Genomic DNA, 27,994 nt, shown 5'->3' with positions numbered 1-27,994 from the left:
TAAACCAAACGTCACAGACTGCTGCCTTTTCCTTTAGTTTATTCTGCAGAATTATACATGCAACCTTTACAACTTCAGCTTTAAACTCTTTTTGTGTCACCCTGACATTTTATAGGTCCAACATGATTAGAGTACATTCAGAGATTATACAGCTATTCAAACCAAAGCTAATATTGGCTCTGTTCTCCACCTAAATATACACAAGAAAATCCCAAATTTCTCTTTGGTCAAACATAAAACGTCACATTAACACTCGGCCTAGTGAGATAATCTGCCTTCTGCTGTCACACTGGAGATGTACATGTTTACATGACAGTCAACTGTACAGATTAAGGCAAGTCAAGTGATATCAAACAGGGAAGGGAGAGGAGGGATAAAAGGGATTTAAAACGGAGACAGGCGGGAGTGATGTGTCAAGCGAGACGTGTGTGTTCAGATGTAGACCGGTTGTTCCTGTGCTGTCAGCAGACGGTACATGGCTGCAGGCATCGTCTTCATGTGGATCTGGAGCAGAAAGGAAAAAGTGCAATGAGCAAACTAAACTCTCCTTAAATGAACCTTTTCCATGCAAGAATAACTTTTTGTAGAAAATTACAATAGCTTCTTTTTTAAAGATGTCACATCATTTGTTTGTGTTAAACTGTGACACAGTTTAGGCCAGTATCAACCAGGGATGTACTTTGTTTCAGTGAATGCAAACGTTTACCTTCTTCAGGGCCCAGAGTTGATTAATCAGTGTGAATTTTCTCCACTGGAAGGCAATAAATGGTAAATGGCCTGTATTTGTATAGCGCTTTTACTTGGTCCCTAAGGACCCCAAAGCGGTTTACACTACACTCAGTCATCCACACATTGGTGATGGCAAGCTACATTGTAGCTACAGCTGCCCTGGGGCGCACTGACAGAGGCGAGAGTGCCGGACACTGGCGCTACCGGGCCCTCTGACCACCACCAGGAGGTAACAGGTGAAGTGTCTTGTCCAAGGACACAACGACCGAGACTGTTGGAGCCGGGGCTCGAACCGGCAACCTTCTGATTACAAGATGAACTGCCAACTCTTGAGCCATGATCGCTCATTTGAAAAATATTTTATTACAGAAGGCTACCCTGTTGAATAACTACCCAATTGTGGTGTAGGGGTTTAAGTGTACTTCTGGTCTTGGCGTCTGAGAGGGTCTCCTACGGTAAACTGGTCCCTGGGGAGGGGCTAGACTAAGGAAGTCCTAATGAAACTTAAGTCTTGGCACTGCATAACCACTCGTGGAAGTGGAATCTGGGACCACCTCCTCTAGGCCTGGCCGCCAAACACTTAAAGCTCATGAATACACCACTTATGTCTTATACATGAGTGATGGGAAGGCAGAGCCTTGGTTGTGCACCTACTGCACTGGACTGTTGTGCTGAACCGAGAGCTGAGCTGTCCATCCAAGTTTTGACCCTCAGTTATAGCCACCTGTGAAGATCTGGGTAATGACTGAAAGAGTAAGGTTGAGAATTCATGGGGCTGAAATAAGTCTCACCCGTAGGATGGGCTCAGTGTTAGGGACAGGGTGAGGAAATCTGGAATGATCTCATATTCATAGTGAGGAGGCAAAACGTAGTTATTGTGCTAGATAAATCGGTTTATGCCGATAGGACCAGGTGGAATGGACTGATTGATTTTTCATGGCGTGACCCACCCATATAATATAATGGAAGGATTATTTTCAACTGTAAGTCATGCAAAGCTGCCGTAGTAAAGGCAAGACTTTAAATATGGAGCTGAAAATGACAATAAAGCGTCTCCTTTAAAGTGAAATGGTGCTGTGCTGCACAAAGAACCCTGGGATTACAGCTTTAAAGCCGTAAAAAGGCTTTTAATGTGAAATATTGATGCAGGAGGAAAGGCATTCACTGAAGCAAGTCTTTCAGCTGCAGCTGTTTTCCTGATGGAACTGAGGCTGATTTTGAGACAGTTTCAATAATAAATCAAGAAGGCCTATAAAACGGGAATTTACATGTTAAAGATATTTTAGGATATGTCTCAAACATGTTTTTTGCTGCTGAGGTAAATAAAAGAACATATGTGGCCATTTTGAGTATTTACCTCTCCCATGGCATTGGACAGGATCTGAACAATCTTCTCGTGAGGAGTCGCCACGACGCTCTGGCTGTTGATCTCGATGATGCGGTGACCGACGCGGACGCCACCTCTCTCAGCGATACCGCCTCTCATCAGACTGCAGATCTGCACAGGAAGGAAACAGAGGGATTTGGCTTAGTGGGGACACAGCCGATACCAAATCTAAGAATTTGACAAGAAGGACAATTCATTTAATTTGTTCCCTGCAGCTGCGAGTGAGTTTCAGTAGCTTCAGATACTCACTATGCCATTCTGGACGCTGAAGCCCAGCTGGTATCGGAGATCCGGCCTGCGAATAAGCACCATGGTGACAGGAGGGCACCTGACAATGTTCATCTTGATCCTGGACTGAGACTTGAGACCCTGGGGAAACAGCAAGCAGACATATGAGACAGATCCAGCAAACATTTAAGAACCCCTTCTGCTTGTAAGGGGTTTCAAAAAAGATGAAAGGTGGAAAAGAGAGAGCAGCAGCGTACCTTGATGATGCTCTGGCAGGTGCTGAGAGGTAAACCCACCAAGCTTGTACCATTTATGGTCATGATCTGATCTCCGATGTTGAGTCGGCCAGACTTCTCCGCTGGGCCGGCGTGCATCATGCTAGCGATGATCACTGTGGGGAGGATTGACCCCCAGCCAGACTCCACGATCACCACGCCGAGGATCTCGCCTTTTTGCTTCTCGATGTAAACCTGAACGTGAATATGACCTTAGTTTCTTTAAAGATACCAAATAATGTTCATTTACAGCTTCAAAGTTGCATTTTGGGGATTCTAGTAGAACAAATCTTGTCGGATATCTGCTATAACTCTGTGAGGAGGGGCTCAGGCTTCCGAGAGCTCTCAGCCACATAAGGTAGCGGATCTTTGTTAGTCTGACATCGTGCCAAACAAACAGCCAGATGACTTGGATAATGAATGACTACAGTGTTTTTAGGCAATTTAGCAGCTGTGGCATCAAACTCAGATATAGAACGTATATATGCATAGCTGTATGTGTTAATGAAGCCTCAAGATGGACGTCTTAGTGCTTTAAATCCAAATGTGAGGTGTGTCTGAAAAGTGAAGGAGCACACCAATTTCTCAATCACACAGTAAAACATACCGTGCTTTATCCTAATTTTTACCCTAGTGTGTGCCATAAATTACAAAATTAACATCCCGTTGTGTTCAGTAAGACCTGAATGTGCAACTGAGACCACAAAATTCTCAAGAAAGTGCTTAAAGAAAGACTTAAGACTTATCCCATAGACCTCCCTATAACTGGCCGCCCCCTGCTGGCCACTAGATATGAATGCAGGGTTATGGCACTTCAGCACTGGCTTCAGTCTGTGAGCTCAGCTAACATCCACCTGAACACTGGATTGGATAATCTCAAACAGGATGTAACATTTAATCTGCTGCTTCTGCAAGCCACTTTGCAGCCCACCTTCAATTCATGTCATCCATTTCGTACTCCTCATGCTGTTTCTGACTTAACTAATGATGCAATACAATACAAGTTTATTTGTATAGCACATTTAAAACCAAGGGTATACCAAAGTGCTTCACAACAACACCATAAACAGATACGTCTGTTTTCACTGATGCTGGGAAATTTGCAGTTGCTCTCAACCGTTATCCTTTCCACATATGTGCATGGAGGGCGGATACAGTCAAATAAAACTTCCTGCAGGTTTTGATTAAAAGCGTCCCCTCTGTCTTTATTGTGGACTTCATATCAAACTAAGATGTGAATCGCACCAAAGAAAAAGAACTTTACAGAGACACTTTGGACACATATCAACAGTCACCTTCACCAATCCAAATCTACCACAGTCCTCCCAGTTCGGGCTTCTCGCCGCCAACCACACAACTCTGAAAAATGTGAGATGACAGCAGGCAGCGAGAGCAGGGAGGAGGCTCCGAGGTCAGAACAGGTCGAGCATCACAAATTCACCTTTATACTGAGGTTAGGAGTTTGCTCTTTTTATTAAAATGTCATCTCTCAGTACAACTGTCATGCAGCTGTGACTCCTAAACCAGATGCTCATGTAACAGCACTGCGAGGCAAACTAACAACACAATGAGCAGGAAAAACATTAATAGCCTGACCTGAATTAAAGAGATGTGTTGCTATTTTTATCTGAAAGATTCATCCATATGCAGAGTGGAATATTTTTATCTTGCGAATGCAGACGTGTCCCTGTCGATGATGATTAAAACCTCCCGACTGTGCCGCCACCTGCTGGCTGACTTACGTCTCTGCAGTTCTCCGACTTGGAGAAGTGGATGAGGTCGTCATTGTACATGTCCTGAGTGTTGAGCAGGTCACTGTACTCCCTCTGGCTCAGGTCCTCGGGGTCGATGCCGTTGGCCCTGAGGAACTCCTGGTAGGCAACGCTGAAGGACTGACCGATGGACTGAGCAATGAGCTGAGCCTGAGAGAAAGAGATCAATCACAGATAATAAGAAACAAGCTACACTACAGCTGTACCTTTAAAGACATTCCCCACCCTAAAAATAACATTTTATTCTAAAACCAAATCCTAAAAGAACGTATAGAATTTTTAAGCTCTCCCACTTTTTAGTTTTTAATTTTGTCCATAATTAATATTGGATCGGTCCTTTATGAATTACAAATATTTTCTTTCTTCTCAGGTTAAGGCTGACATCAGTTGTGCTTTTAGAAACAATGGAAGCAGATTTAAACTGCAAACTATAAATAACTCTCCCCTTTAGAGCTATTTTAGTGTTATTTATCCAATCAGATTTCTGTTTCTGTTTCTTTCTATTTCTGAGTATAGCTGTGGCTCAGGAGGTAAAGTGGGCTTTCTACCAATCGGAAGATCAGTGCTTTGGTGTTGAACCCTGGGTTTCCCTTAAATGCTCCTTCAGCTCATAAAAGGCAAGCCAGATTTGATGGGCCACTGAGAGTTTATGAAATTCTGAAGAAATAATCAGTATGGAAGTTCTTCAAGGTGTCCAAGCCTGAAGGATTTATGAGTTAGCAGTAGGTTACCTAGCTAGTAGATGTCTAAGGGTTATAATACCATATTTTGGCTAAAGTTGATTTCTTAAAAAAGAAAGTGAAAAACTCTGAAGGTAAATTGAAGAGCAACACTTGGAGGGTTAGTTGACATATAGTGATCTGCTACATGATGGTTAGCTGCAGAGCTATGGTTAGGCTAACTTAACACAAAAGCACCAGAAACACATAAGATGAGAATTAAATTGTTCTCAATAAAAGTTCATATTGGAGCTCCTAATGGAGAGACAAATACCATTGTACAGCAAGAAGACAATGCAGAAACAGACCAAATTTAAGGCAAAATGCGATGACCCATTGATATACTAAATTACAATTACATTTCAAAGACTTTTACAGCTATTTAACACTCTTTACAGCTGTTTTAGGGGAAATTTAATCTAACATGTTTTCAGACTTAAGAGGCAGATATCCTGCAGTAGATTACTTAGATAACTTTTATGGCCTGCCCTACATCAAAAGCGAAAAAGACCCTACACCCTAAAAATAAAAAGGTGATCAAGTTGAATAAAATCAGATTTTGAGGACCACTGTTTTAATCATTGACAAAAACCACTAGTAACTCACATCCTCAGACTCGAAGACGTGGCAGATCATTCTATACAGTCTTCTGTCATCTTGGGTTATGGTGGTTTGCTCTGCTGTGCTGTCCAGGTTTTCCTGTGCGCTGCGGGACCGGACCATCTTCCCTCGGGCCATCAGGACCACCATGTTACCAATGTCAGCTATGTAGGAGATTGTCCTCAGGGGCAGGTCCATTAAACACTCCTGGTAACGACAAATACATGAGTCACTTGTAAATACAGGCCCTGCATAATAAAAATAAAATGAATAATAAATCAAATCTAGTTTAACCAAATAAATAAAAAACAAAGGACCTAAAATTGAACCTTGCGGTACACCACAGATAACGTGAGCTTTAAATGATGAATATGATGTGGTAGCTGCTAATATACTAAAGGTTTTAATAGAAGTATGGAAAGTGTTGCAAGGGAAATTTGTAATTTTGTGGTGTTGATATAAAACAAAATAATATATGTTATGTTTATACCTGAGTGTCAGCATTGAGGACCTTGATCCTTTGTGTGGACATGAATAGATCAACCTCAGCAGTGGATGGAGCCTCGTCGTCGGGGCTCTGCATAGCCGAGAAAAGAAGTGAACAGAGGAGGCAACAGGTTGATAGAGAGCAGCAAAGAGAATAGAGCGGGCGTCACGATTGTCCAGAACCTCCAAATCTAACAGCTGCTCATGAGATTGACAAAAGCAAACAGTCACGTCTGGTCTAATCTGCACTCAACAAATGAATAAGACAGAGACACTTGAAGCGTGCATGGCCATTCTCCTCTGTCATCATCCTTGGCCACAAATTCTGCATAATGCATTGCAATCACAGATAAGCAGAATGAAAAACAAACTCACCTTCTTCCTGTTCTTCGCCTGTTTCTGAGCTGCCTGCAGTGATCAGAAAGAACAGCGATTCAGAAATACAAATCAAGGCAGCGGTGATTTGAGGAAAAGGTGGACAAACACAAAAACTAACCGGATCATGCACTGTAGACTGCCTCTATTCCAAATGCCAAATCAAGGGACACAAGAACCTTAAAGGGGTATGTTGCGTGTGCTTGTGTGTGTGAGAGAGAGGGCAGTGGTGTTACTGTCTATCACATTTGACAACAGTGGGATGCCAGAGGCGTTTGCAGCAAACATTATCAAAAGTGTTCTCTGCATCAGTGTGACACAAACGACCCTGAAGAAAGACGAGCGACCTCATGTGTTTGCAGCAGATGCCTCATCACAACTCGAGGTTTCCAAATGCTGTCTGATCCCCTTTAGAGATCAAGGATTTAGTCTGTGAAATCAGAAGGCTCATTGTGTTTATGTGGACTCAGACTACAGTTGATTTAGCTTAAACAAAAATAAATGTGGCTCTAATATGTTATCCAGTTTGTGTAACCTTTATTTCCGTCCAATTCAATTATATAGCATCAATTTACACCAACAGTTGCCTCAGTGGGAAGGAAAAACTGTTTTAATAGGAAGAAACCTCCAGCAGAACCAGACTCAGGGAGGGGTGCCCTGCTGCCGTGAGCAGCTGGGGGTGAGTTCAGTACAACAGACACACTGTGGGAGAGAGAGTCAGAGTTCATTGATTGCTAATGATTAAATACAATATAGAAGAAAGTAACCAAAGGAAGGTTCAGGGTCACCTGATCCAGCCCTAACAATATCCTTTATCAAAAAGGAATGTTTTTTTAGGGCCGAGTACAATAACCTCAGCTTTGTCTGAATTTAGAAGTTAGAGGTCATCCAGGTGTTTATGTTTTTAAGAGATGGTTATAGTTTAACTAACTGATTTGTGTCATTTGGTTTCATGACTAATAATGCTGGGTGCAGTGAAAATGTATGCATGTTTTTCTCTTAATATTACCAAAGGGACGCATGTATAATGTAAAAATGTACTGGGCCCAGCACATAACCCTGTGGAACTCCATTATTAACTGTTGTATATGAAGAAGACTTCCCACTTACCTAAACAAATTGAAACCAATCAGACAGATATGAGTCAAACAATTGCAGTGCACTTCCTTTAATACCAATGTGTGTTCTACTCTCTGTAGTAAAATATTGTCATTAACAACGTTAAATGCTGCACTGAGTTCTAACAGGACGAGCATAGAGATGACTCCACAGTGAGAAATCATAAAATCATTTACAACCTCCAGTTGCTGCTGTTGCAGTGCTATGGTGAACTCTGAAGAACTTCACTCAACACTCAAACAGACCATTCATCTATTTAACTCTGAAAAAGATGTGAAAGTAAACATATCCACCCTAACATCAGCCATTACTTTGTGGACTCCACATTTTGCCACTGTGTTGATTATTTGTAGCCATAGGAAACCATATTTGTACAGGAGAGTGCCATGAAAAGCTGCATCTATAAACTAAAATTTCACAGTAGAAAAATGTTTGTGAATCTGAAAACTGCAGCTCATGTGTCAATTCTTGTGCCATTTCTGATCATTTTAATGGAATATCATGACTGATATCATGGCTTGTTTGTGCTCCAGAATTGGTGCACGAGCCACCGTGCTGCCAATCACAGTTACAGTCACAACAGTTGGTATGGGATATTTTCCACAAATCCCTCTGCCCACATTAAATTAGGAGACACTAAGCATGCATGTGGATGACAGCCTCACACAGAAACAACAGCAGTTTATTTCTAGAGATTACAAGTGATTGCACTGTTCAAATGTTAGAAACAAATGGATGAGAGGTTAGGTAACTGGCACTAGCGCTGTGGTTACAGCAAAAAAAAAAAAAGATGACTGAAAATAAAATCTAGAGTCTTATGTTTCATGTGAATTAACTACATTTTAAAAAAGTGTTTTTACCATTCACCACATAAAGCATCCTTGTTCAGCTTTGGTCACTAGAAGCCGAGTAGAAGCTTAACTTCACTTTCAAGGAGTATAGACAAGAACATAAAGTCTGAAGATGTTACAGCTCCAGCAACACGTGCAGCATGAAGAAGAGCTTCATTACAAAACCAGGAGTCATCCTCACCCTGATGAAATGCTGATTAAGTAATAAAGTTAAACTTCACACTACAAGCGCTGCTGCAGCTTTAACCTCTTTTTGTCTGCTGCAAACCAGCCCTCCATTAAATACGACACACACCAATATACCAATATTTAAGAATTAAAAACTCTATTTACTGATAACTATTATTCTACTATAACACACGCAATCTCGGTTTGTTTGTCTACCAGCACCTTGTACAAAACCCAACTCTGCAAATGGGTACTTCTTAGGCTTCTTGAAGGTTCCTATCAGTATCAGATATTATGACACCATTGTGTTGCCTAGTAACCACCTACCAACAGGCTAAAATTGTAATGTTTGTAATGGCACCTTAAAAAAAGCATCGTCTCATTTTGATATCATAACAAGAGGCTCTAATTTTGATCCACAGATGTTTAATGATGCACGGTACATGATGGCGCCATCACGCTGCTTGGCAACTACCAAGCAACAGGCTGAATCTACTCATTTTTAGCATTTATGCAGCCATAACAACATATGAAAGCATATGAAAGCATTTTCATGATCATTTTCATTTCGTCATGAACAGCAACAGCAGCACAAAGATGCTAAACTGCTGTGGTGTGGGCATGTACTAGTAAAGTTATCCTTCAGCTATTTCATTTTTGGTAAACAGTCCCCATGTGGATTATATGCTTAACTTTTACTATAATTAAAATAAATAAACAAATAAATACAATTAATAATAACAACAACAACAACAGGAACATACAATTTGAAAGGCTCCCTTTGAAAGAAGGTGTTTTTAAAAAAAAATCAAAAAATGTTCTTGTTTTTGATAACTAATAAATATAACAATACCTAATTTAATAGACTCCTTTTTGTATAGTTAAAAACTTCAACCATATAGTTGACAAGATATTTAGTTTCTACGCCACATGGGTGATGTCAGCGAGGTTATTTCCATTTTTTAGTACACACTCTATGGATTTGATATTTTATTTTTCAAGATTTCTTTAATCAGACATTATATTATAGATTATTATGTACAGCACAAAAAAAACCTGTTATCAGCTACAGACACTGAACCTATTAAGTTGATCTAGTATCAGTTTTCATATCTGATCTGTTCATTTTCTTCAGTAACTGGAGCAGCTTAAATGCATAAAGCCACCGTAGAATGAACGCTTACTGTATTCACTTTGCATGAAATGCAATTTTATAGAAAATGTGTGTGGAAGAGCCACACACACACACACACACACACACACACACACACACACACACACACACACACACACACACACACACACACACACACACACACGACTGAAAACAAAGTCAGTTTTACAGAGAGCTGTACAGGTTTTAAAAAAGCCACAGCATCAGATTTAGCATCCTTACAGTCAGCTCATCCAGCTTACTAGACAGAAGCCTGTCTCTCTTTTTCTTTCCCATTCTAACAAATAAAAGGACTCATACATCCCCATCATCAGCTCACAGTCTCTGACCTTCTCCCTCTCTGTAGGCTTCTCAGACATTAACAGAGGCGACGTCCCCAAACTATCAGTCAACCATCCAGAGAGGAGCGCAGAGCCGGGCTCAGCTCCTGTCTTCCTCCTCCTGCCTCCAACTTACTTCTTCACAAAGCTCATGTCTCACTACTCATCTCTCACACTCAGATAGCTCTACGTTTGAATGCCATCTCACTCCCTCCCTCCCCGACACCACCTCCATTTAACTGACTGCATTAGAAAGAAAGGGCTGATCTGTTTTTTTTCTCATGTTTACAGTAACACCAAAAAGTCACATTTAAATTAACATCCTCTTATTCCTTATCCTTTTATTACGTCCCCATTTGCGTGATCCCCATTTGACATCATATACTGTGACTGAAGAATAAAGTGAGGTCTCCTAGCCTCATAGCACAGTTTATATAACATCCAGCCTGTACGGCTCTGGATCAGAAGCAGTGATCTGTGGTTGATTCACTGCACACACACACACACACACACACACACACACACACACACACACACACACACACACACACACACACACACACACACACACAGGGACTTTTTGCTGTGTTGCCCACTGAGGGCTTCTGACTTTAAAGACCCAAATACACAGCAAAGCTCAGTTCCATCTCCAATGATGCGTCAAGGCGCATTAGAAAATGCAGCTCTGAATCAGGGCACTGTGGCTTTAATATCTGAAATCCTTGATGTCTTTTCCAGCATGTAAAACATTTTGGCGCCCAAAGACATGTTGACCTTACCTCAAAGGAAATATCACCCAGACTGTGATAAGTGGGGATTAATTTACTCAAGACACATTTTTGTTCATCAGTCACCGGATAAACACAGGAGAATGCACAGATGTCTGTTAAGTAAGATAACACACACTCCACAACTTAAAAACACTCAGTGGCCACTTTATTAGATACACTAGCCATTAACAAAAATGTCTAAGAAGCTAATCACATGGCAGCAACAAGACGGACCGCTAAAGGTCAAACTGAGCATCAGAATGGGGAGGAAAGGTGGATTAAGTGACTTTGAACGTGGCGTGGATAATTTTTCAACACGACCATCTCCAGGGTTTACAGAGAATGGTCCACAAAAGAGAAAATATCCAGTGAGTGGCAGTTCTCTGGCTGGAAATCCCTTGTTGACGTCAGAGATCAGAGGAGAATCGGTGAAGTGCTTCAAGCCAATATGAAGGCAAATGCTTAACTCAAATAGACACTGGTCACAACCAAGCAGAATAACCTTTATGAAAGCGCAAAACCTTGAAGTAGATGAGCTACAGCAGCAGAAGACCACACCGAGTGACTCTCCTGTCAGATAAGAACAGAAAACTCAGGCAACAGTTTCTAAAAACGGATGATGACAGAAGATTAGAAAAACATCTCCTGGTTTGCCGAGTTCCAATTCCGCAGTAATATTTGAATGTTCAGATTAAAATTTGATGTGAACAACATGAAAACATGGGTCTGTCCTGCCTTGTATCAGTGCTCCAGGCCTGCAACGGTGGTATAAAACTGTGGAGGATACCGGAGGATGAGTTTAAAGCCACAGGCTACCTAACCATGTCAGTACCTTCATCATCACAGGGTTCCCGTCTGATGGATGCTTCCAGCAGGCTAAAGCACCATGTTACAAAGCTCTGCTCATCTCATAGAGGCTGGAGACTATCCCAGCTGTCTGAGGCAGGGCACACACTGGGCTAAAATACAGAGACATACAAATATTTCGATGGGCAATTTGCCAGTTAACCTAACCCCACGTCTTTGGAATGTGGGAGGAAGTTGGAGAGAGAACCCATACAAACACAGGGAGAACATGTAAACTCCACACTGATGGTGGAAATGAACTCAGGACCTTGTTGCTGTGAGGCAATAGTGCTAACCACCATGCTACCCCTTGTATTCATGGTAAAACAAGAAATAATTATGACCTCTAGGGAACATTTAGTTCCTATGAAGTCTTAAATTTACTCACAGTCAGTCACAAATTGATTTTTTTTGGTCTCCTCACTCTCTAAAACTGGCAAAATCAACCTCATCAATCCGCAGATGCCATGAACGTGTCACATACGCACGTTAGGTCAGCAGTTACAGATACACAAAAATTAGATATGGGCCAGGCCTGGCATAGATGGCACTGTCCATGCGATGGCATGCCATATCTGGCTCGATTATGGTTTGGTTTATTCTGGCCCAGGCCCATAGAAAACAGGTCTGGCCCGGATCTGGCATCAAGCTGGCACTTCTGACTGACCGGTGTCATGGCAGAGTGTATGTCAACCAGATCTGGGCCAGGTCTGGCAATGATGGCACTGTTTATGTTCCTATTTTAGTTAGAAGACCCAAATGCCATGTTGCAATACTATACTGCTATGGTAGCCAACATTTCAAATGCAGGTTTGTGAGTGTACACTTTATCCAAAACCTAGTGAGGGTTTACTCATCTTTGCCAGTGAGTGGCTGTAGCTCAGCAGGTAGAGCAGGTCACCTACTAATCGGAAGGTTAGTGGTTTGAGCCCTGGCTCCTCCAGGCTGCATCTCAAGAATGTGAATTTGTAGAGGAAGTGTGTGATTGGGGGAATGTGGCATGTTGCATAGAGCACTTTGAGTAATCAAGGAGAGTAGAAAAGCATTATATAAGAATCAGTCCATTCACTGTCTGAGCCTTGCCATGTTACTTTTGCATGTTCTGGCACATGTTGTTATTACATGGCTTGATTAAGGTATCATTACATTACATTACATTAGGCTGAATGGCAGAATGACAGATAGTCAGATTAACAGTATTTTGTCTCTATCTGCAGGTTTTACACGCTTACATATAAACACACAGTTACTGTCCCTCCATTTACAAAGGCAGAGGCGTCACTGTGTGATTATTTTACATGTAGTTGTTTTTTCCTGTGTAATAATATTCAACATTGCTATCAAGAAATTTTTCAAAAAATGCCTCTCTGTGCAAAATGGGTTTAAAAACATAAACAGCTGTGGGATGCTGTTTGTCTGTGATTTAGACAGGGGGAACAAATCGTGGCAGGATCAGCCTGATATTATTTGTATCCCACTGTAACTTTACTGTATAAAGAGCTAACATCTCCAATATGTCAGGAGTAGTTAGTCATTACAACAAGTGTTTGCGAACTAAAAATCAAGAATGTAGGATACTGTTTGTCCGTGATTTAAACAGCCCAGCGCTGCTCCTGACGAAGGGAAAACTAATTCTGCAGGGAGACCTACCTCGGCACTTGTGCAGGTGAAGCCAAAGGGAAGATTTGCTTCACCATATTTTCTAGTCTTTGGCTTAGAATGAAGTTGGTTTGGAAACATATTCAGCTATGCTTCATCTCCTGCTTTGCGTTTGTGGAGGCGCCCCGTGCTAGCAGTGTCCAAATGTTGTTGGGTTTTTTTTTTTCCTTTTCATACCACGCCCCCCCCCCCCCCCCCCCCTGCAATGGCTCTGCACCCGCTTAGGGGACGGGCCCCACACTTTGGGAAGGTCTGCCTTAGGGTCATGTCCAATTTCTATGAAGCTGGAAAAGATCTCCGTGATTGTTAGTCCAATACCAAATAAATATGTGGTTACCCACTGCACCATCTGTGAGTTTTTCACTCACATCTTGACATTTCTGGTTTTATTTTAAATATAAACCCCTCTATGAGTCTTATTTTACCCTAGATAGGCCTTAATAACAGGTATCTGTTACATAAAGAATAGTTACAAAGGGAAAGCCACATTTTTTTTCCTGTTCATATCCTTTCACTGTGATGTGAACACAGAATGAAACGTGCTCTTACTCGGACTCTGCTCATGGCCTCTTGGGCCTGCTGCATGCGGGCGCTCTTTGTGGGCGTCCTCTCTGACAGCAGGTGGGTGCAGCCCATGTAGGTTGCTGCAAAGATGATGCCATCAATAAGGTCTTCAGGGTCACACGGTCCCGGGACTGCATTTAACAAGATGCACTTGTTAGAAAAACACACATAAACGCTGCATATGTACATTAACATGCTTTCAAATAAATATCTGATATATGAGAAATACAAAATATGAGACAGAGGTTCAGCTGAGAATAAAAATATGATTATCACTCACCGTCTACAAACGTGGGAAACTGTGGAAGAGATCTGCGAATCTGAGAAGGCGCAGGAAATTAAAAAAACAACATTTATTATTTCTCCTCACACGCTGCAGGTCTCCACCGACTCATTCACATTCAGATGAACACCTTATAAGAGATGCAGGCCTTTGCAAGATTTATCATCACCCTAGAGTCTTACTGTGTTTCTACGATGGCATTTTAGATTCATTTAAGGGGTCGCAGGAATGTTACTGGAAAGAACTAGAGATAAGAGCAATATGCTATAAATATGGTGGAAGTTTTTTTTAACCTTTTTTTCCTTATTGGTAAATTTTTATTCATAAATGTGCAAACTTTCTTATAGCAAATTTGTGTGTTTATGTCTTAAATATGTGACTTTTTAATCTATTTGATTTGTGAGGGTTTTTTTTTATTTTTTTTCTCCCTCTCTCAAATGTGTAAGTTTTTTTAGTTAATTACTTTATTTCTTGTAAATTTGTGACTTTTTAAATCTCTTAGATGTTGGAGTTTCTTTCAAGTAAATTTGTGGGATGTTTTTTTATCTCCTACATTTGTAAATTATTCTCATAAATTTGCAACATTTTTCTAGTAGATCTGTAAGTTTACTTTATGTCAATTTTATACATTTCGTTTTATACCTCATACATTGGCAAGTTTTCCCCCATAAATCTGAGATTATTTCTTGTAAATCTGCATTTTATCTGCATTACTGAGTTTCCTTTCTCATAATTCTATGACTTTAATATGACCTTTTCTCAGAATATTATCCCTCCTTTTCCACAAACCTGCACAGGCTGTAACACTTTTTCAAACACCCAAAGATCTTTCTTAGCCTTATTATGACCCACATTTATAAAACTCTCATGTGACATTTATTCCAAATATCAGTCGGTTGTTATCTACAGAAACTTAATACTGGGTAAAACAAAGAGCTGCGTTTTGGTAAGTTAAACTCTCACCTCCTGCACAGATGGCTTCTGAGGAGGTGACTGTTGCTGAGCTTGAGTCTGTGGCTGTTGAGAGGGGAGCTGCTGCTGCTGCTGCTGATGTTGACACTGTTGATGCTGATTAGGCGGCATGTGTGGGTACGGCTGTGGCTGGGTGTATGTCTGCGGTGACCTAGCGGCATCCCTCTGCTGTGACTGGTGGCCTTGTTGGTGCAGGTGGTGGTGATGGTTGTGCTGGGACTGTCCAGTGTGATAACTTTGGGGATTGGGTGCTCTAGAAGAGTGATCAACCCTCAGGGGACTGACCGGATCCCGAACTGGAGCTGAGGTGTAGCAGCTTGGAGACTCAGAAGCTGACTCAGGGGGTGAGTGAGGAGAAGACTGTGGGAGGGGAAAAAGAGAAACAGGAAAAACCCCTGTGAAACTGCAACTTGATACAAGGGTCAGGATGAAGCATTAATACGTGTACCATAAAATCAAATGAGAGCTAGCAATGTAAGCTAACTGGAAAGGATAAAAAAAAAACTTTATCAGTGCAGCGCTCCACAGAAAAATCACTTGATGACATCAGTCAAGCCCTAAAGACAGTCTACTATGTTTTTTTTATTTATTTATGGAATTTGTTGTTAAAATGAGTGCAGTGCGATTGTGGCTCAGCAGATAAGAGTTTAAAAGTCCTATATACTGTAAGTACCAAATGTTCTATTCAGTGGGAGTAGATATCCCTTATATCAGGGGTGTCAAAAGTAAGGCCCAGGGGCCAATATTGGCCTGGAAAATTTTTAAACTTTTAAACTGTAACATTTTCTGAGAATTAACAAAAACCTCACAGGACAGTCTGGGCAACAAACTACCAGAACTACTACTATAATTTTACACATTAATCATGTAGTTTCACTGGTCCAGCCCACTTAACATCAAAGTGTTGCTGTATGTAGCATGAATTATGTCATTTAAAAGGAGTCTGAAATCCCTGCTTTATATAGTGATCTCAGGCACAAAGCCCCACCCACGCACTATTCAAACTTTCTGTTTATCAGGGGCAGCCAATCAAAAGAAAGATGTCTATAATGACTGGACAGACAGCAGATGAACTGAAGGGCTGGACCATGAATATGGATTATTTTGCACTGTGAATCATGCAAAGCTGCTCTAGCAGAGTCCAAAAATACAGAGGTGGAACTGAGCCCAATAGATCCCCTTTAACACTGTGGAAAATAAACAGCAGTAATACATAATAATATTCTAAAATACATTTTCAAATACCTATCACTGCTTTAAAATGATCTTTATATGTTTCTCCATCTTTGTTCAGCACCAGCCTAATTCTGCTTTGCCCCCTGCCTCCTGTTGACATGCTGGGCTACACAAAACTCCTATCTCAGCTAAGTCGCGCCAAAATCATGAATTAATACTCTACTCTGTGCCATACCACCTTACCACCAGGTGCGATAATTAACACTTTGAGGCACACTCAAAAAGACGATTCTTTGCTAACGTGAACATGAAGGATCAATTTTTTTTTTGAGTAAAATGCAACTGAAATACACAAAATTAAAAGTTTATTTATTCAAATAATTAATCATTGAGGGAAAAATGCTTGGAATAACTGAATGAATACCAATCAATCGTATTTCATTTGACCAGATTCTATTAAATAACATTTTTACAATTTATTTATGTAACAAAATTACATGTAATCACATTACTTAAATTCTGAATTTTGGCATAAATAATTTGAGGGCACATGAGTAGTAGTGCATCATGGATTTGATGTGCTTTCTGGTAGGGGTATATATAAGCTTAATAGTAAAGAACTCAAAGAGACTTGGACAAAATATTTCATGATTTCAACTCTGGTGACTATGATAGATACCGGCGGCTCTATAGCAGTGTGAGATAATATTTACTGAGGCTCAAGTTTCTCAAATATTTGAATAGTAATCAAATTAATAAGAAAATAAAATTGTTTCTGCAAGTATTGCTTTTTTTATGTGCACCTGGTAGTATGTAGCTCACAGTCTATTTGAAGACTACCATATAACGACAAGAAAATGCATCAAATGTGTATAGAGCTGATAAAATATGTGTGAAACATGAAATTAGATGCTACAGATGAAACAGAAGAAGCATGAAAATAAATAAAAAAAATCGGTAGAGATGTTAAAAAGTCCTGAAAAATCACAGAAAATGAGGCAAAAACCAAGAAGCTGCAGGTCTTCTATATCTCTGCACTGTCATGTGATAGTGCGGTTGGATGGCTTCCTGTACTTAAAATGCTGATCCCTAAAAAGATTCAGCTTTCTGTTCTGTTTCTGTTTAATGACCTCTATATTTATCTGCTGCCATCACGAGAGAAACCTGCTCACTGTAGAAAAACAAAACAGCAGGAACATGAAAATAAAAAGGCTAAACTGATCTACTCCCCTGAGTCAATCAAACTGCATCTTTCAGTCTGTTGTGAAATTAATAAAGTAACTGATGGGATACTAACATGGCCAGCTGTAGTCTGCAGGGGGTACATATCCTCCGTGGGGCTGACCTCCTGTCTCATCACCCAGATCGGCTCCACAGGTTGGTCAGGTGTGTACGGGGAGCGCATCGTCTTCGTCTTCACCCCCTCAATCGCCTCTTTGATGTCTTTAATCGCTAGGCTAATGGCGTCGCCTGAGCCCTTTGCACCTTCTGCATTCTGCTCATCCTGGGCCTCGCCTGAGCTGCTCAGCCCAGATGGAGGGGTCTTGGCTTGGGTTTCTGGCTGTCTGGGTGGCTGCCTGCGGTTTTTAGTGACAGGGCTTTGATCGGCACTGCCTCCCTCGCCATCAGACTGACCATCATAGTGGTGCAGCCGGCAGCCAACAGAGCGATCCAGAGGGGAGCGCTGTGAGCGCCGGTCTCTGGCCTGCCTCGGGACATGATGGGAACCCTCGATGGGGGAGGGCAGAGCTCCTTTTTGTACATTCTCCTGTCTGTGGGGGGTAAAGGGCTCTTGGCGAGACTCTTGGTGGCCCCTGTTAGCCTCGGTCCTCTGACTGGCCTGCCTGCGAGGTTCCCTGTTTGGCTCAGGGTAGGAGGTCTTAAGCGGCTCGGGAAAAGAGTTGGGATGGGGTTTTGACTCCGAGTATGACTCATAGACCGGCTCTGAGTAAGACTTTTGGTGGGACTCTGTATAAAAGTCTGCATAGGTTTTTGGATAAGATTCAGAGCAAGAAGTGGAGTGGGACAACGAGCATGACTCAGAGCAATCCTCATCCTCCTCTTCTTCTGGTGGCAGGTCATTATCGGGTAGAGGGCTCATACTGGCGTCCTCACCGAAGTGGTCCAGCTGGGGGAAAGCTGGAACATCAGGGGAGGAAGGGGGAGTTGGTGAGTGAAGTGGAGGCGGGCTGTGGAGAGGTCCATCCATACTGAGTGAGGCGGCACTCTCCGTGTCAGAGCAGAGATCTGTGATTTCACTTCCCTGAGCTGAAGGATCCTCCTCCACATTGTCCATCACTCTCTCTTCATCCTCCTCCACCCTCTCAGCATACTCCTCAGCTTTCTCATCATGCCCGCAGCCAGAGTGACCTTCTCCTGGGCGGTGGTCTCCATCCTCATCCCCTACCTTCTCCTGCTTTCGATGATCCTCTTTAAGATCTGATTCCTGCTCACACTCCATTTTACTCTCCTGGAGATCTTCTTCAGCATCATCAGGAGGAGCATTGTGAGTGTCAAGCTGTACTTCACGGGGTGCAGCACCAGATGCAAGGTGGGTGGGTGTAACAACAGCAATGGGAGTCTGGTGAGAAGATTCCCTGTCCTGTGATTGGTCCACTACAGGATCAGCTGTGGATGATTCCTGCACCTGCACCTGCCGTGGACCTTCTCTCTCTTCCACACCTGGTGAGGAGTCCTGAACCTCTCTGAATGGCTGCCGCTGTCTGTGACTTCTCAGTCTGGGGTTAGGGTCACCATGACGGCGGTAGCGAGTGACGGCAGCGCGGGGTTGCTGGACAGGACGTGGGTCAGCATCCTGACTAACCGCAGCTGGGGCAGAGACCGGACTCAGAGGCTGACTTTGCCCTTGCCCTTGCCCTTGCCCTGATGGAGGCCGGCGGCGGTGCCGAGGCGGTCCACGACCTCCAGGTGGGTGGTGGTGGTGATGGTGGTGGTGATGGTGAGGAGGAGGGTGATGGTGATGAAGGGGATTCAGTTCCCCATCCTGGTTGAGCATCTGACATGGTCTCCAGGACCGGCGTGCAGGAGGGTCTCCAGTGGTCCCATTGGGCTGCCTGCTCCTCGGAGGCCCCGACACCTCCTTGTGTTCCTCGCTGCCTTCCCCCGTTGCCTCTCCCTGATACTTGTGGCTCATGGCTGGGGTATGATTCGAGTCCAATTTTCAGAACATGCTCCTCTTACTGCCAAGAAAAGCCAGCTCAGGGCACAACCTGGGAGAGATGGAGACACGACATAAGCAGGAAAATTATTAAAGGGTAAGGATAAAACATGAAGGCTTTGAAGCCTGAGACAAACGGGGTAAAAATTATATTAAAATAAAAACTTTTGCTAACGGATAAGTGAAAGAATAATAATCATTGTGTTGATATAAGGACTCACAGATTCCATTAACATGTTTGCCTAACATCTAAAATAAAATAATGGTGGCTTTGGTGATCACCCCTAGTTTGCACTGCAGGTCTCTGCCGCCTGGGGCTCATTCTCAGTGTCGGATGGACCCGTGTCCTCAGTCATGTCCACCTCTTTTTGAAAGCTATACTTTGCTTTATCCAATGGTGCAGCAGCAGAGGTGTGAAAATAAGTCTGCAGCTCTGTTTATTTATTACTTACACACCTACGTCCCACTCACCCCATTTGTCTGATTGTTTAAACCAGAATAAGAGCTACAGAAGGATTTATGAGCTTGAGATGAAAGCTATGACGTCTCCCGAGATCGCCAAGCACGGATAACAATCACCTCTTTTTCAGACACGGGTACACCTTGTCTGTACCAAAATACATAAGGCTGCTAGTAACTGGAGGCCAGTCACCGTGAATCTAGATTGATTTCCCACTGTGATCTGTGCCAGCTGCCGATGCGCTTCATCACAAATCAATATCTTAATTACTGGTCTTTATTTACTTTATTTACTGCCAAATATCCTTGGGCAAGATACTAACCCCATGTTTGCCTACTGGTGGTGGTCAGAGGGCCCGGTGGCGCCAGTGTCCGGCAGCCTCGCCTCTGTCAGTGCGCCCTAGGGTGGCTGTGGCTACAATGTAGCTTGCCATCACCAGTGTGTGAATGTGTGTGTGAATGACTGAATGTAGTGTAAAGCACTTTGGGGTCCTTAGGGACTGAGTAAAGCGCTATACAAATGCAGGCCATTTACCATTTACTACAAAAGCATTAAGTTAAAATTATTGTAGACTGCTACTTTACATTTTCCAGGTCTTTTGTTTTGAAGGTTTATATGCCATTGACTAACGAACATCTCTTTAAAAAACAGCAAGATTGCATATCACACTAAGCAGGGACTATACTGCTAATAGCAAAAAAAACAAAACAAAATCCAAATCCTCTGGGATGCAGAGCACTTTAATCTGCACCCCGTTCATCCGTCCGTCCGCCAGCAGCTGGCAGATGGCACGGGGTGGAAAACACGAGAAGGAAGAGGGAGAGGAGGAGGCAGGGCAGGGGGACAAGGAGGGGCTTCTTTCTTGCTACGTGATAAGATCTGACAGAGAAGAATGGAAAAGGGAGTGATCTAAATAATAAATGCCCTCTGTGAAGGAGAAGCCCCTTTTTGATATGTATTTAATGTGACGAGGCTACCGGGGAATCACTCATTTATCTTGTATCGCAGGCTTCTGAGGTCAATAAGCTGAGAGAGGACACCCGAACGTCACCTCGCAGCATGTTTCAGAATATTAAACTGGTTCTGGACAGTCTTTATAAACTACACTGCAGTGTAGTTTATAAAGACCAGCGCAGATGCATCTTAAAAGGTTCGTATCTGATCTGCCCTCCCTTATTACAAGAATCTATAAATACATTAGAGTTACATTACAACTTTTTTAGCTTCTTCTTACAGCTCTGCAGCTAATGGTCAATCAGAGAGTCCATCGGCGCGCTTGTTTGCTGACTTGGCCTCCGGGGGTTATGGACTTTTTCAGGGCTTCCAATGCTGGCCGTGCATATGTGAACCAAGACTTCCATTTTTTGCATTCATTGCTAAAGAACGCAGATAAACACCTCAAAGCCTTTTTCTTATTTATTCTGAACGTAAGCACAAAAACCTCAGGATAAAGGCTTGTGGCTTTAGCAATGCAAGGAAGAACTTAAAATAGGAGAATACGACAGTAATCTGAACCAAATGACTATTTTTTTTACTATATTTACTCAAAAATGTGAGCAAATAACATCTGAGAAACAGAGACACGGTTGTACTGAGGAGCCAAGCAGGAGGGGCTATTGCAGTACTAGAGATGATCTGCAGATACACATCATGTCCTCGATGGTTTTCATATTGTGGAAATTAGTCCCGCTTCTGCAGAACTGGCTATGTATGTGTGTATCTTCTCCACCTTGGACACCTACTAGGCGTAATCCTTGTTTCTCTTTTTCTGAACTGAGTGGTTTCTGTGATATTTTGGACCTGCTTCTAGAACAAAATAACTGGGTGTACATAAGAAGTTAGTGAGGGTGATCTCTTCCTGTACAGCTTACTACGGCTATGCTCGGAAAAACCCAGAAATTCTAACGGCTGTCAAATTGTGCTTTGACTGATAAACTGGGGTGCCAAAACACGTCATTAAGGCTACAGGGGCGGTCGTCTTTATGGAGGAAATAGTTAATGTGGGGTTGCAAACCTAAATGCAGACACGACTGCTTTCTCTGTTCACTTGTAAGCAGGATGCCTCAAAAAGTTTTGGAAGCATTTGCGGAGCCAATTAAGGACGTTAACTTGAGGAGTCTTTCCGGATCTAGATCTCGATCCAGAACTTTTTGGTTGGATTCTTTATGAATGTAACATTTAGAAAAATGGGACGTTTAGCAATGCATCTTCACAGAAAAACTGGGAGACATCATCTTGATGTCAAAGAAAGAATCACAACTTCATCTGGATCCAGGAAGTCTATTTATGCATGGTGTTTCTGGAAGCTTTCCCACAGCTCGCTAGTTAAGTGTCCCACAAACATCTTTGACTTAATTTTTTCGTTTATTCCTAACAAACAGACACAGGAAGCTCTTGATCCCATTTCAGTTATCCAGTCTAACGTAACACGTCACTGCTAATAAATCTGCTGACGACGCTACAGTCAGAAAACTGTTTTGCTTCCCTCATGAATGGATGAACCGTCCTGTGTGAAAGCAAAACCTCAGTAAACGTCTTAATGTGTATTACAACAAACCAAGGCAGAAACAAAAAAAAAGTATAAATGGATTTTGCAGCGTCGAGAATGCTTACTGCTATTTTTTTTTTTTTTTTTTGTTAAGGCAATTTCAAAAGACCTACTGAGGGAAAAACTGATCTGTATACAGCTTTAGAAAACCAAGAATCTGGAGCATTCAGCTACTTACTTAACAAAGATTGGTCTGCGTATGCTTAAAGCAAAGAGTATGTGACCATACTTAATGAAAGTCTGTGGATATTCCTGTTATTTTTTATCTATTTAATAAACAGAAAAAATTATATTTATATGTTTTAATCATATTCCTGGTGATTTTTCTTTGGTGAAAGGCCAAGGTCTTTGGTGGGTGCCAACATTTTTCACATGCAGCAAAACCTCTGAAGCATCCTTATATTTTTCCCCTCTCATCTTCATGTCATTTGCATCTCTTTTGATGAATGTCAGTGGCTTTGCAGCAGTCATAATAAACTGTGAAAAGGTGGTACAAGGATTACAGCTGTCTCATAACACCACCACCTCTGTAAAGGTGTTAAGTAAATTAAAGGCACAAAAGCGAATATGTGAATATGCTGGATGGTGAGGGCAAAGGTTAATGGTGATGATGAAACATGAGGACAGAACACAACTGTCAGGAGGGGAAGCAGGAAGATCGAGGATGGACCTCCAGCATGGCTAATGTCCCACTCTGAGTGGAATTTACAACTGGATAGCAGCGGCTGGGTGAGTCCAGGGAGAAAGGGGTGACTTGGGTCACAGATGGCCCTGGCAGCACTGCTGTTAGTCAGGCAGGGCATGCAAAGCTGAGAGGCGAGCGCCACGCCTCCATCTGTCAGGCTGAAGTGAAAGCTGCCGGGTGGGGGATTTACTAACCCATTAACTCGCTGACCTTTCACTGACAATCATCCACACACACTATACATACCAGCAAAGCCCTGAATGATTAAATCTATTTAACACTCTATGCATGCATCAGGGCTAAAAGGCAGAATTAAACCAACAAATAATTGATTTCAGTATCAATGCTGCTGTCATTATGTTACATGATTAAACATTTAGTCTATGAACTATCAGGAAACTGTGACAAACACTAGCATCCCATTTCACACATCCAACTATTGGCACAAACTTGGACAATCCTGGCCACGTTTACAAACTTGAGGTGGACCGTCAGCACCTGCTTAACGCCATCAGGGAGAACGTCACATAAAAGAAATATCTGTTTCAATGTGGATCTTATGTCTGATCATGGATTTTTAGTCCTTTAAGCTAAGCAAAGCTAACCTCAGCTAATTAGTCCCACAGTGAAAATAAATTCACTCAAAATGGAAAAGATAAGTAATTAATTAAGTAATAAAAAACTAAAAAAGAAAGCAAAAATCAATTTATATTATGTTATATTATATTATGTTATATTATATTATATTGTATTATAATAGCAGGCATTTGGGAACCCCGCAAGGGACATTGGAGGAAAAAAAAAATGAAGATGATCTTTTGAGATCTCAAGTTTGCGAGATCTCGCAAAAGTAACTCTGTAGGAAAGTGACATTGGGAGGGAAAATCTCCCTTTTAACAGGAAGAAACCTCTGGCAAAAGCAGGCTCAGGGAGGTGGCATCTGCCATTTTTTTTGGGAGCGAGGGAAGGAAGACATGAAAGTGTTTTGTTGGTTATCAGCTAGCTAGGTAGTTCGGTTATCAGGCCAAGCTAGTATTCATAAACTGTAAGGGTGCAATGCACAGATACATATCTACTAATTAGTACAAGGTTAACAAACAATGTCATTAATCAAAACTGAAGCTTTCAAACAAACTGGCCACCCCCTAACTGCAGAATACACCTGGAAGAGTCGTCATTTATAGAAGCTAAAACCGTTTTCGTACCAGGCTTTAAAAAATGCTTTTAATGGTGTAAAGTTGAGCATTTTAACATCGGAGTCGATGGGGATGACTCACTTGGCCTCAAGTGGCCACTACAGGAATTACAGGCTTTCTTGTATTGGTTTTTAAGCCTGCACGCAGTAACACTTAAAGCAACTTTAGTTATTTTTGTTCAGTTATGATTAGTTCATAGGCAGCTAACCAAAAACAAATTTGATTTGCATATTTCAAAGAAAAAATGCCCAACATAACCCAGTTCCATCGTCTCCTCATGATTAGCTGCCTTACATAACAGTAAACTGAAGTAACCTAAGCTAGTTTAGGGTTTTAATACATAATTTTAATATTTTCTCACATTATGCTTTAAGGAAATTAAAAAAAGAAAGCAATGGGCAGATGAAGACGTATGTACACCTATCCTCATCTTTCTCTATCCAAGTATGATTCATCCCCCCCCCCCCCCCACACACACACACACACACACACCACAGAAACAGACACCCACTCAGCAAGCATATGGCCCATACAGGGATGCATCAATCGTGACATTACGTGCACTGTATTGCATGTAGCCTCTGGGAGACGATTAACCCATAAAGCTGCCATGAGCTTTTATTTTGAAGGCGCACTCGGTTTCTTAAATACCCTCCCATGGCCTTGATGTTAAAATACCAAAAGCCGTCTTTGCTTTTGTGATTGCTACTGTCATTATAAATGATCAGCCAGTCTTACAGCCCGCTTCTTCGAATCGTTGAAATGTTATAGTTCCCATTTCCTAAACGGTCATTGGTGGGGTTTTGTTTTTCTTTTTTTTTTTGATATTTTATAGTCGTTCACTGCATCACGATCTCTAAAACATTTCCTGACGTGCTCGTGGAAAGGAGATAAAACCGTTTAGCGAACTGTCACCTGTCTAAAAGCCTCCCTCTCTGCCCTCTCGCGCTCCACATTCATCCTCCGCAGGTGTCAGATCCGCCATCAGTGGAAACGACCCGTTCACATTCCCACTAAAACCACCAGAAATCCACGATTCCTCGTCTATCACACCAGCTCTGGGAGGTGACATTTACTCATTTACCTGCATGTCAGTGGAGGAGAGGCCCGGCTTCGGCTGCCGTAGTGTACATCGCCCCTGTGTCTGCGCGTTCTCGCCTGGATCGGCTCGGTTTGTCCCTCCAGACACAACTTGCTCGGATTACAGAGAGAGCTCAGCCCCTCCTTCTGCACCGTGACATCAGAGCGGATTAGCGATGCACAAAGCGCCTTTATGAACACTGCTGATGTCGGTGGTGCAGACACAAGCAGCTCTTTACGGCCGTGAGCTCAGTCAGCCTCATCCCACCTCCTCCATCAGCAGACAGCAGCCTGCAGCTCTGCAGCACCGTCACACTCTCACGGGCTGTCGGAGGGGTCGCTGTTATCCTTCTGTTGATCTCCCCGGTGTCATCCGTTAGAAAGAAAACACCTGTGAAACCTGCGCAGGTACACAAAGAGGTAACATATATATATTTGAAGGCCAACTTCTTTTTAATAGAGCGTTTTCAGATTTTCCACGATGCATAAACTAAAATAAAGTAAAATAATAACAAAAAAGAAATAGAAAAACATCTGAATTTTGAAGACTAAAATACGAAATAAAATAAAATACAATAAAATACTTACACATTTAGCGCAACAATATGGACATTTTTTGAGAAATAAATTGGCAAATTTGCCTAAAAGAACAGCAAATTTTCTAGAAAGAAATTGCAAATTAATAAGAAAAAATGGGGGAAAAAATAGCAAATTTAAGGAAAAAATCTTGGCAAATTCACGTGTTAAATAATGGAAATTTTATTTAAAAAATAATAAACTGGCAAATTTACCAGCAAGAAAACAGCATTTTTTTTTTTTAGAAAGAAATGGGAGGTCGAGAAAGAAAAGAAAGAAAGAAAAGTATTCACAAAGCTTTAGGAAAGGAATAAAATAAAATACTGGCAAATCTAGAGCAACAGTTTAAAAAAAAAATTAAAGACAAATCGGCAAATTCACACAAAAAACACAAATTTATGTGTTGAAAAACAAAACCTCACAGATTTTAAAGAAATACATTTGAAATCAATAAGAAAAAGAGAGAAAATACTTTGAGAAAAATATCTGCAGCCTTTAAAAAAGTGAAAATATTAGGAAAAATAAACTAGCAAATGTACTAGGAAGAAATGATAAAACAATAAAAGAGAGGTGGGTGACAAAGTGTTGACTCTCCTACCCGTTCCTGGATCCTCTCTCCAGGCAAAGTTCTGTGGGCCCTATACTGTCCAAGAGAAACTGAGTAACACAGATTATGTTACAGGTACCCCAGACCATAGGACAAAGTGTTGTGTGTGCCATGTTAATCTGATGAAGCCTTATGTTGTTTGTGATGCAGGTGTAAACTCCTCTTCATCCCCCTCTTCATCCCCCGCTTCGCTGTGCTGTGTTCCTCCTGAAGGAAAAAAGAGGGAACACACGCATGTAAAGGAAGCACTCAAAACGTGCAGTTATCCTAATTGGGTGTTCTTAAAGTCAGCAGAGAGGCACAGAAAAGAAGATCAGACACCAGCGAGGGAGGATAAGAAGGACAGACGCAACAACATTGTCATCCCCTATGTAGCCGGTATATCAGAAAAACTCAGGAGAGTTTTCTCCAAGCATGACATCCCGGTGCATTTCAGACCCAATAAGTAGCTGGCTTGCGTCGTTCACTTCAAAGAGTCGGGTCTAAGAGCCGTTTCGTTCACGACGACACATCATTACCCAGCAGTATGTAAGTAACCGATGCAGCATTTAACTGCAGCATTAAAAGTAAATACACATTAACCAATCAATAGTTATGATTCAGTCGCGTAATACATACAGGCTTCTTCACGCTGAGTGCTTTCACTTCAGCTACTTTATTTTAACGCTAAAACATTTGTGCTATTACTTACAGAGATTTATGATTTTTTTAATGCAAACAGTCTGAATAAATGTTTCACCGCGTTGACAAACAGATATTCAACAGCAGCAGCGAGGAGAGCTTTCAGTGCAGCCAAAGCAGCAGAGGTAGTTTGTAATAAATTACAGGATGACCCCAGCTTTAATAACAGGACCATCCTCAACACCGACCAAGTGTGTCTACTCTTGCAACTGCTTCAATCCATGCAGGCCAGCTGTGGCTGAGCAGGTCACGTGCCAGTCGAAAGGTCAGTGGATCGACCCCTGGCTTTTCCATCTTGGGCAAGATGCTGAACTCTGAGTTGCCTGTGATGCATCTATGTGAGTGTGACTGTTAGATAAAAAGCTTAGGCATTGATAAAAGCACTGTACGAATGTGTATGTGTGGGTGAGTAATGCTGAGATTGAGTAGAAAACAAAGAATCAAAGCCAGCTTTCATCTGTGTCACAGTACAGGGCTCTATTAGCCTGTAAATAGTGCACAATGTTTTCT

At 41.9% G+C, this 27,994-nt stretch overlaps 1 protein-coding gene across 1 annotated transcript; it reads right to left on the bottom strand.

Moving 5' to 3' along the window:
- Positions 1–22: 22 nt before the first annotated feature.
- On the bottom strand, positions 23–27,006 carry LOC113026044 (uncharacterized). The gene is made up of 13 exons (XM_026174445.2): positions 25,625–27,006; positions 17,771–19,703; positions 15,289–15,657; positions 14,323–14,362; positions 14,028–14,173; positions 6,572–6,604; positions 6,201–6,287; positions 5,717–5,917; positions 4,362–4,541; positions 2,602–2,814; positions 2,366–2,485; positions 2,087–2,227; positions 23–504 (listed from the first exon to the last, which is right to left on the bottom strand). The coding sequence occupies exons 2-13, from the start codon at positions 19,625–19,627 to the stop codon at positions 433–435; spliced, it is 3,459 nt and encodes a 1,152-aa protein (XP_026030230.2). The 5' UTR covers positions 19,628–19,703; positions 25,625–27,006; the 3' UTR covers positions 23–432.
- Positions 27,007–27,994: the final 988 nt, after the last annotated feature.

This window comes from Astatotilapia calliptera, chromosome 7, assembly GCF_964374335.1.
Source record: "Astatotilapia calliptera chromosome 7, fAstCal68.1, whole genome shotgun sequence".
Taxonomy (NCBI): Eukaryota; Metazoa; Chordata; class Actinopteri; order Cichliformes; family Cichlidae; genus Astatotilapia; species Astatotilapia calliptera.
The sequence above is the reverse complement of the archived record's forward strand: the minus strand, read 5'-3'. Positions and strand labels throughout refer to the sequence as shown.

What these genes read in the sequence shown, in the direction of transcription:
- LOC113026044 (XM_026174445.2), bottom strand. Translation starts at nt 19,627, where the DNA reads ATGAGCCACAAGTATCAGGGAGAGGCAACGGGGGAAGGCAGCGAGGAA. An exon ending in AGAAGCCATCTGTGCAGGAG is followed by an intron (nt 14,363 to 15,288) that starts GTGAGAGTTTAA and finishes GCGCCTTCTCAG; the next exon opens with ATTCGCAGATCTCTTCCACA. An exon ending in AGGCGAAGAACAGGAAGAAG is followed by an intron (nt 6,288 to 6,571) that starts GTGAGTTTGTTT and finishes TCGGCTATGCAG; the next exon opens with AGCCCCGACGACGAGGCTCC.